Source organism: Euprymna scolopes, chromosome 12 (assembly GCF_053919585.1).
Source record: "Euprymna scolopes isolate OS-2025 chromosome 12, ASM5391958v1, whole genome shotgun sequence".
NCBI classification, from domain to species: domain Eukaryota; kingdom Metazoa; phylum Mollusca; class Cephalopoda; order Sepiida; family Sepiolidae; genus Euprymna; species Euprymna scolopes.
In genome coordinates this window covers 39,283,816-39,295,158 of record NC_136493.1, presented here as the reverse complement: position 1 = coordinate 39,295,158, position 11,343 = coordinate 39,283,816, and the positions used below count along the sequence as shown (strand labels likewise).

The following is an 11,343-nucleotide window of genomic DNA, read 5'->3' as shown; positions in this document are numbered from 1 at the left end:
TCACCTTATTATTCTGTAACCATGCCTTAGTGCTCTTTGAAGTGTGTTAACGATCGTTGTCCTATTGAAAGGTATACATCCTTCCATGCCCCAACTGGTTCGCAGACATAAGATTTTCTTTCAGTATGGACTGATATTTTACTGAATCCATTCTTCCATCGATTATGGTTAATCTTCCAGTTCCATTTATTCTGAAACAGCCCCACACCATGATTGATCCACCTCCATGCTTAACGGTTGGAACGGTATTCTTCACATTATAAGCAGTATTTTCTTTTCGCCAAACATAGCGTTGCTGGTTGCGTCCAAATAGTTCCACTTTCGTTTCGTCTGACCAAATTATATTATTCCAGTAATCAATAGGCATTTCTTGGAACTTTTTTGCAAAATTTAATCGAGCATTTTGATGAGCTTTGGAAAGTAAGGGCTTCCTTCTGGCAATAAATCCATGCAATCCGGCACGATTTTATGCCCTACGAATAATTGACAAGTGTACATCTGATCCAGCATTCTTCAAATCGTTCTGCACGTCCTTTAGGTTAGATTTAGAGTCTATTGAAACTTGTCTAACAATTTTCCTAGCCACACGTGTCGTAATTTTTCTTGGGCGACCTTATCTTGGAATACTTGATACAATCCCTTTTACTTTCCATTTTTTAATAATGGACATAATAGTCGATCGTGGTATAGAAAAACGTTTGGAAATTTTTTATAACATTCTCCAGACTTGTAGGAATCGATTACTTTCTTTTTATTGTCTTCAGAGTACTCTTTGTTCTTTGTCATAGTTGCAGATTTGTTGGCGTTGAAAAATATTTTTTTTTACTTGAAACAATTATTCAATCATTCAATATGGCATTGAAGTTCAATTTGAACTGATTTTAGATTCAATAGAGTCATAAATATTATTTATAGGAAATAAATACAAGGTAAGACTAAAATAATAAACTTAATGACGCTTTTATTTAAACTTTAAATCAAAGGGGTCGAATATTTTTGCAACATCCATATTTATATTTTTTGTAAATAAATTTATATATATCCTTAATCTCGAATTACTTTTCCTCATTTATTGTTGAAAAATATACAATTTATTCATAATTAGCCGTTAAAAGGCGTTATGAAGATTTTTGAAGTATAGATTCAACGAAACAAGAAAATTTAGACAGGGGTCGAATATTTTTGCGCACAACTGTATATGCATATATATATGCATATATTTAGTTATATATATGCATATATATGCATATATATAGTTATATATATACATATATATGCATATATATAGTTATATATATACATATATATACGCATATATATATGCATATATATAGTGTTTTATATATGCATATATATATATATATGTATATATGCGTACATATATATATGCATACATATATATAAATATATCCATACATATATATGCATATGTATAGGCATATATATTCATATATATATGCATATATATACATATATATATGCATATATAATATATGCATATATATATATATATTCATATATATATATATGCATATATATTTATGCATATATATATATATAGATAGATTGAAAGGTATGCACATATATATATATATCTTTACTTTCAGGCTGTGCACCTCACCTTTCTGTTGCTGGAGGGAAGTAAGTTTCGATCCTTTTTTACTCGTCTATGATATCTTCATCTTAATCCAATTGGTGGCATTCAAAGTTTACTGCTAACCACGTCCAAATTCGAAATACAAAAAAAAAAATAACTGATAATCTTTCCTTTGTGTGATATTCTCGATGGTGGATTTATAATTTGCTCATATACATAGGAATATATATGACGTGTGATCTTTTGTATTATCTCGAACATGAGTCTGTGTTTCTGTTTATATGGTATCGTCTTGTAATGAGTAGGTTTATGACAACAGCATATTCTTTTCCTTGTTTTGATTCTCAGGTATATATCTTGATATCTTATATAGAGTGATGTTGTTCTAAGTTGGTTAGTTGTGTCTAACTTTGTCGGATGTATACTTGAGAGAAAACAAAGAATATGCTGTTGGCATAGCCCATGTGATGGGTATATAACCAGGTCAACGTATATGACAAACATTCTTTACAATACGGGACGGACACAGTTCTCTTTAAGGAGTGGTTACATTATTTAGTGGAGAAACATACCTTATCTATCGTGGCTGATCTTGATTTGGCTGATCCTTAGAAAAGTTTGAAAACGGCTTCTGTCGTACTTGTGACAAGAATTCTGGCCCATTAAATTATCGCCCTATTAGCCTTCTCTCTCTTTTCGCCAAAATATTCGAGTCCATAATGATGGCCGTACGTCTAAACAATATGATATAAATGCGGGTGTACCTGAGGGGAGGGGGTTGACCTTTGGCCTTTATGATATTCATAAATGACCTCCTTGATAAAATATACTGAGATGGGTATATTTGCTGACGACACCACACTGATAGGCACGTGGGGAAAACGAATGAATACATACCAAAGGCAACGACGGAAACCCTAGAGGAAGCAATCCAGTCTAAAGTTGAATGGGGGAGGGGGTAAAAAAATGGTAATGTTCAATGCTGCCAGGACTAATCTCATTTCTTTTAATTACCAGAAATCTTCTCAACCACCAATAGTTATGACTTAAGATACATTACCTGAAAGTACTTCATTCAAACTTCTTAACATTCACAAGAGACATATGTTAGAACAGATACATTAAGAGCATTGTCAAAGCTGCTGTGTCTACCATGCTAGTAAGTTACTTCTGCCACCACTTACGCCAATTGTATAGAGTGTATGTATATATATAGTCACGTTTGGGCTAGTCCGTCTGCTACTGGCCTCATTCCTCGACAAGGTTAAAAGAGTCGCCAACCTGATAGATCCTGATCTGTCATCTAAGTCAACCTTTGTCCCTATTTATGGAATTTGGCATCTTTCGCCTGTTTTACAAATATATGGTGGATGGTCCGACAAACTTCAAGCCCTTGTATCACCTCGAAAACCCCGACAAGCAGCCAAGTCCCACACCCACACAGTACGTGGTCCTTAAATGTAATATTAATTGTTTCATTTCCGAGAACTGCTAGACTTCAGAAATTCCCTTCCGGGTTCCTGTTTCCCCCAACTGTAATGACATGCAAGTTCTAGTGTAACGGGACCAGACGTATTGAGTAGCATAGTATGCCAGAAACTTTTGTCCCTGCTAGTAGCCCCTACATCAAAGTTGCAGTGTGCCTAGTTAGGAGGTGACAAGGTAAAAAAAATTAGCAAAACGCCGCAAATTAAGATGCGTACTACCCGAAATCTTAGTTATACTTCGATCAGCTTTATTAATCGATGTTTCCCCTATTGTAAAAGTGCACACTGGTCTTACAATTTTTACTACAGACATTTTCCGATAGTCTCCTGTTCTCGGAGCCATTTCAGTCAGTGGACCATCTCTCTCTTCCTGAATAACGACTGTCGACCACTTTTAAGTGATAACCCTTGACTTATTTCTACGTTTCTCTCAAACTATCATTATGTCATCAACTTCATGTAACCAAAGATACAAATTGGAGGATTCACCTTTGTTAGGTATACTTGTTTATCTAACTTTCCTGTCTTACGAAAAGTAACAACACTTTTCAAACCCAGCAAATGGGTTTCAATCCCCGCATAAATCCAAATAACATTCTTATGAAACTAGCAATGAAGTATTCCCATATAACACTAATATAACAGTAGTTGAGGAACACCAGACGTTGCTCTCAATTTATTTCTACCAAATATTAGATTGGCGAAGATAATTTTATTAGCGATTCCATTTGTAGCATTGTTTTAATTCAAACTATATTTTCTGACATGTTAGGGAAAGCATATTATTCCATGGATAAGTACAAAAGGTGCCAACGCCACAAACATTTTTCAATCTTTAATTAGTTATTCGTTTATTTCGATATTTAACTTATTTCTAATCGCTGATATTTGTATATAAGACCGTTACAAAAGATTGAATTAGGATCGCTATGTACATTTTCACTGTTCTTATCACATTACTTTGTTTAACTGCTCTCATCCCCAGTTTCGATCGCACATATACTTAGTAAAACCTGACCTTTTGGCAACTCAATTAGTATAGCTTGAATATCATAAAAATTATATATACATTACCGATATATTAAAAGGTTCTGTCCCGAGGCGTCACTTAGCTTAGGTTAATGTATCGCACAGAGGTTAATGTATAAATTTGGGACAACGTCGGAGTAAGATGTGTGTGTGATTATATATATATATATATATAATCGTAATTTCATCAAAATAGGATATAATTGAAATTTTCAAAGACCATATCTCGTAGCCTTTTTTCTCCTGTGGGAATATAAATTTTTATACGTAAATTCACCAAGTGAATTATAGGGTATACACCCTCTTTATATATGTCGACTTACATATCTGTAGATAGAAAAATCTTCAAGACTATTTAAAACGATTTATTGTGATTGTTACTAATGTTTAGAGGGGGGGGTGAATCAGTATTTTTTGTTATTTAATTTTTTCAATATATTTGTATAGAAGGGATTACTAAAATTGGAGTATGGCGGGCGATATTTTTTTTCGGTGATTTTTATTCCGACAGTCTTGCTAAGGGTGAGTCCCCTCATAATTTAAAAAATATAATATATATATATATATATATATATATATATATATATATATATATATTGTAGACATCTTTTTTCTGCTAGCGGCATATAATATTCCGTTGCTACAGAACTTTGAGATTCTTGGTCTCAGAGTTTATAATTGATTTTGAATTCAATTTTGTCCGTTCAAACTATCACGTCCAATCATATGTCGCGTTAGTTTCTTACACAGCATGTTTACGTGAAATGCGAGTGCATACCTTTACCAATTTCCTGCGTATATGTCAACGTTGCCATGCACATTTAAGTATATACACGTGCGAATGTACTTTCGTAATATTTAATTTTGTAAAATCAGATAAAATCGATTTGCATCATTACGTGGTACATTCTAAATTTATTCATTTCAGGGAATATAATCCGTTTGATTCATGATCGAAAAATACAGTATATTTAAACGATTAGTACATTTTTAGTCTGCGGACTGTTTAAAACTAAAAGCCATGTTTCTGTAAAGGTTAGATTTGGAAAATTTGTCTAACTATTTTCGAAATAAAAGTAAACTTTAAAAAAATCGGTTACGAATAATTGAAAACAAAACGATTAAAAGAGTATAAAAGTGATTATTTTGGAGTGATCCTCTGCAGAATCCGATCCTCGGCGAAAAAAGTATAGCTACCAAAATTCTTTAAAGTTATAATGCATGATTATTAAAGTGAATAATCTGGATACGTAATTAATAGCCAAGAACTCGCAAATAAAAAAAAAGAACAGTTTATATTAAACTGTATAAATTCTATATCGACCCATATATTTACAGTACGTAGAACCTTGGATTTTTAATACATTATTCCTGTGCCTTAACGACAAACGAAACCAACATGGCGTCTGAAATGATGGCCTAACTTCATGCCAAAAAGCTAGTAAGATCAAATTAAATTATGTCTTATACCAATGCATTTAAGACAGAGTGGAACACCCTACTAAACATGTCCTAAAGCAACACTTATTTAGGTTAACCAAAGTTAAGACATTAACTCGGCCGCCATGTTTTCGTGTGTCAATGATACACACGAACAGAGAAAGCTTTTAACGCGGTAACTGTCGTTAAAGAATTGAAAACTGGTGCATTTGCCGTAAATTTGTGGTTTTCATTTTTTTTTTTACCAATTTATGGCTATTTTGTAATTTACTAGATAATTTTTAAAAGATTTACAAACGAAAATGTATCAAATTACATCTAATAACCACAAGTTTCTGTAGTTGAGTACACTTGACTCGTTGGGCCTTTGAACACACAAATACTTTGGATGAACTTTTTAAAATAAGAAAAAAAAGATCCCTAGAATCTTTACTTTTAATAGTTTCTGGTAAAAAAGTAATTAATCGAATTATGTAGTGAATAGTTCTATTTCTGTTTTAATCCAGTTGCACTTGATTTATCTGGATTTAGGAGCCCTCGTCCAACTCCATTTCTCAGCAAGATTCCTTGGATGAATTCGAAGATTCCAGCTCTGGTAGGTCATCGTCCCTATGAAATAAAAAAGGATTGTGTAAATTATTTACAACTAAAAATAAAATTTCAATATTAACTACTAGCTTAAATATATTACGCTTAAAATACGCTATGATATTTTAATTTGTCCAGATCTCGTATATAATAGAGTCGTGGTTTTAAAAGTTAAACAGTATTTTGGTGGCATATGCTTAGAATCAAAACCTAAAGAAAAACTAGCATTCAAAGCTGGTGACGTTACCACTGTACCAACGTTACACGCATATTAACTGATAGAAAATCAACTAAGATGAATGTAAAAACTGATTTCATCCATTTGACGCCTTAAATACTTTTTCCCCGGCTAAAGACCCATAAAAGAATACAAAAAAAAATTATTGGATGCTCCAAGCGCCGATTGATAGATCGATTTGAAAATATGGAGACATACAGCCTTTTATGCATTAGATGTAATATATAACGCTGCATTTTATAATGTAAGAATGTAAATTTTAATGATAATCATGAAGTTTTATAGGCTATCCTGTTCGGTCAAAGCATTTCCTCGAATACTAACTTAACAGAAGCTCTTAGAATTACGTCAATTCATGATTGAATTCTGTATTGGGAGTCAAAAATCGATCAATGAGGTTGTAGGTCCCACTTAAAAGTACTAATACATCTATGACGTTTAGATGGAGTTGAGTCGACGGCGAAAGTTCACTACTTTTAATCAACTGTGGTTCCCATGTGCCGCTGCTTCGAAGGTGGAAAAGTGTCGACATTAGTCGCACGCAAAGTACAGAAACGTCAGACAATTTCGAAGAACACGGGACAATAGTACAGATCGAAAAGTCAGACCAATTGTATCACGATAGAATATGCAACAAATAAAAAGCGAGGAAAAGCAATCAAATTACATATACTTTTCTGCACGTTACCAAGATCAGAGATTCGCCAAATCAAACAGCATTATTTTATAGAAGATAGTGTACCTGTAGATAGAAAATTGCTGTGAGAAAATTTTGGAATGAGAACACATCGACTTTTCTATAAGCAGAGTGAGAAAATAATCTAATGTAAAAACTATTAAAAGAATTGGACTACCTGGAGACTTAAGGGTCTTCTCCGCTAAGAAGACCTTCGAACATTCTATTGCCCCACACACTAAGAAAAGACCAATTAAAATGGATGTAAATTCGAAAAGTCTAGCTAACCGGGCTTCGTTCCTTGCTCAGAAGAAAATAGATGAAAAATTGCGATTTAATTTAAACAAAAAAAAAAAAAAAAAAAATGCATATGGCGGAGAAGGAAAATATTAAAATAAACGGGGAAATATCACAGAATCACAAAGTCTTAAATATTTTATTTTTGTTGGCAAACGTCTCAAGGACCTACTTAAAAGGGTTCTAGGATTTTTAAATGCAAAGGCAAGTGTGACCTAAAGATTGAAATGTTATGCTTACAAATCGCATTTAGAATTTGTCTATTATTCGTTGGTTCCATCGTCTGATGAGGAAAGACTGCATTGATCGAGTTAACCCTTTAACATCAGATGTAGACGAGATGGGGGCGTCGGACCTTGTCCGGTCGGAAAATACGCGTAAATATATTTTAATTTATGCAGAATTCGTATTTAATATTACAGAGCTAATTCCCGGTTGGATATATTGCACTTATTATACAGTATCGATTTCAAGTAAAAATTTCTTGCCTGCCATCAGCTAGAATCGAAAAGGAAACATCTAGCGTTCTGGTCGCTTTCCCGACCGTTTGAGCTATCGCCAAATAGAAAGATTTTAAATTAAATAACTCCAAGCAATGACAGAATTTTTCACAAGCTCAACGGTAATAGAAATATGTAACGAAGTTGAAACATTGCATTTTAATTTGCCGACATAATTATGTACACGTTATTCAGCCAAACAAAGATGTTAATAGTTATACACCACCCTTGGTGTACGATTGCCATTTGTGTTTTTAAAGATTTAAAACATCTCCCAAATTAAAAGGCTAAATGTATTAGCGTTTCCCATTTGAAATAGTAAAAGTTATGGTACTCATGCAGAGAGTGATCCGTGCTGAAATAAGGTTATTTAAAAAGCCATTCTTAACATGGGGATGGGGTGTTTTGTACATATTCTGTACTTTAACCTTACAATTGAATAAAAAAAAAATTAATTAAACCTGGAAATACGATATATAAAAAATAGCGGATCACTCTGCAGTAGCACCAAAGTTACCAATTAAAATCAGCCATTTATATTAAATGCTATGAAACTAGTCAACAGCAGGAGTACAAACACTTATGTCGACTGAAATTAAAATTATCTGTACATACGCAAGTGCTGAAATAAATGAGCATCCATGTCATTTCCAATATTAACAGCAAACGAGAATTATGTAGGAAAGGCTTGGAAATTGGTCCTCCCCCTTTCTGGGGAAAATTCTCTATTCTTAAAAAGCTTAAAAAGAAACTAATTACCATCTCGTCTTTTCTATGTTTAACTCGTTAAAAGGTTAGAAAACAAAATTTCTAGATATATTAAATTAGCAGTAAGTTTATGTAGGAAACGGAATTTTCTGAAATTCCGCACAATACATAAAAATTCACTAATCAAATGGGTAAATACAGCGAACTCGCTTAATATTTATTAACTCAACCAAAATAACCATTTTATTGCCACACAATAGCACACAAATTGTGTGTATATAAATTAAAATACCACACACAAATATGTGCTATAGACGCCTTGCATTATTATTCCGATAAGAAAGCGACGTTTCGTTTTAATAACTATTTTTGACATTCCCTGCGTTGCAGGATTCATAGAAAGTAGGAAGGGAAAGTTCAGATTTCTGAGCGATTCACACAAGCGATAAATTTGTGTCTAAAAATGTCATTTTTTAGAATCTTTTCTCCGTACTCTTCTAATCAATCGCGGGAGAACAGTTGACATTTGTATTTTATAAAGGACACTTTCCAATAGAAAGTGGACGTTAAATTACACATTTAACCATCGATTTGTAAAAACTGCACAAGTGATAAATTGTTTTTAACTTGGTCTATGCGTGGCTTCCGTTCCCATGCTTGACCCCCGTTAGAGACAATAGCCAAATTAACTTTGAATACGCTAGTTTAGTCGTATAGCAAAACGAGTGAACAAGATTGTTAAATAGGTAGAACTTAAAAGTTTAAATATCGTTATTTCCATGGAAAATCATCCCCGCGAACATATTTAACGGAATTTTCTAGCGATTTATTTCCAAAATCGTGTACTAAAGTAAAAAAAAAATACGGAAAGCAGTACTTAATATTTTAGCAATTAAAACAGATTTTATTTCTACCTAAAATCCCAGCAAGTATAAAAATATTTTAGAGTTAAGAACGAATTTTGTTTAAAAGTTACAGGTTCTTTTTACTAACTCATTACAATCCCTGGGGTTAAAGATGGAAGAAAAATTGTGCAAATAGAGAAATCACTTCAGAATTTAAAATATTGACTTTCGACGATTAATTCGCGACGGTGCCGATTCACAAACGATAATTTCTGAAAATGGCAAAATCAACCATTTTGCAGATGGTATTCGTATATGTTTAGGGAGGTGTTCACGCCGGGTTTTTTTTTCATGGGGGGGGGGGTCATTTTGGCCGTTTTGTAATAGGATTTTTAGGAGGGGCTGGTTTCAAAGAAATGTTTTTACACGAAAATAGGTTTGCAGGGTGTTTAATCAAATGTGACATGGAGACCTATACAGTACAAGACTTACGAAGGCATATATGCACGAAAGAGGTAATTTATATTTAAAATTAGATGGAAGGGTTACAGCAATAGAACATAGAATGTTCGTGAATATTTAAGTTATCAAAAAAAAATAAATTAAAATAAAATAAAGAAAATTAAAACAACAAATTAGCCTGTATATGAGCGGAGACATTAGAAGGATAAATCGATTAAGAGCCGCAAGTTTCGGGGGGGGGGCTTCTGCTCATTTTATAAATTATAATTCATTGCTATTTTATGGTTTTGACTATGGAATTAGTTAAATATTTAAGCGAAAAAATTAAAATAGTTCAATGAATAAAACTTATACAGATTTACAGACAATAAGGAGATCAGTTGTATTCGTTAATGCTCGTGTGAGTGATGTTGCAGAAGTAGGCACCAAATCGACCCAGACCTTGAATGCCTCAGATAATGAATTTCATTTAATGGAGGACGAAATTTGGTTCTATCAAGAAAAACGTGCGGTAACAGAAAAAGAACAGACGTTGGAGACTTACGAGTCATATTTAAAAAGACTAGAGGCTTCACTACGGGGATTGGAGGATTGTTCCTCTTCGGAATTCGTGGAGAAGGAGAGATTCGTTACATTTAAAGTAGAGACGTTCAAATCGTAATTTCTCGTGAGGGTTAAGATCGGATTACGGAAAAATTGCATTAGACGATGCCTTCGTGTTGTAATGGCATTTCCGATAGACGTATTATGCAAACTGTCTAAATCTTCAGTTACAAGATCGTTTGATGAACTCTCGGCTTCATTTTCGTTCATATTTCGTTGACGGTCAAGACATCTGCAGATGCTGTATATCAGACAGAAGGAAAGTAATCCGCAGATAATGACTATGACGACAGTTTTCGAGTTTGAATGATAATCGAAAAAAGATCCCAAATGTGGGCGTTTTACTTCATCTGGGCTTGCATCATTTGTCTCTTCAAATGTGCTGGCAGATTCCTCCGATCTTGGGAACCTACCTAGTATTTGCTCAGAGTTTCTCGTTGAAAGGTCGTCAGGATTGTCTATGGAATCGTGAATAACCGATTGCATTGCCGTTTTAGCTTTGGGCTCAGGAAAACAGGATTCTTTTGGATCAGCATTATTATCGAACAAATGATTGTAAGATGAGCTTTCACAAATAAAAATTAGAAATAGACAAAATATACAATTTTTAAAACCCATTTCGGTCATTATCGATATTGGATGAAAACGTTCACTGTCAAATTACATAGTACTACCAATGTTCTATGGAATATTTTATACTTTCCTTTGTTATTTGGAACAGAACATTGAACAGTCATGGTTCTAACCCATTTTACTAAACAAGGGGATATATTTCATATTTCCTACATATCAAAGACTAATTGGCGCAAGTCCATATTTATGTCAGGAAAAAAAAAAAAAAAAAATTCCAGTAAAGAAAATATTTAGAGTCTA

General features: G+C 33.4%; 1 protein-coding gene across 1 annotated transcript; it reads right to left on the bottom strand.

Moving 5' to 3' along the window:
* Window positions 1-2,332: 2,332 nt before the first annotated feature.
* LOC145291257 (uncharacterized) lies at window positions 2,333-11,143 on the bottom strand. Its single transcript, XM_080136868.1, has 2 exons — window positions 10,412-11,143; window positions 2,333-6,162 (listed from the first exon to the last, which is right to left on the bottom strand). The coding sequence occupies exons 1-2, from the start codon at window positions 11,095-11,097 to the stop codon at window positions 6,108-6,110; spliced, it is 741 nt and encodes a 246-aa protein (XP_079992994.1). The 5' UTR covers window positions 11,098-11,143; the 3' UTR covers window positions 2,333-6,107.
* Between the last annotated feature and the right edge of the window lie 200 nt (window positions 11,144-11,343).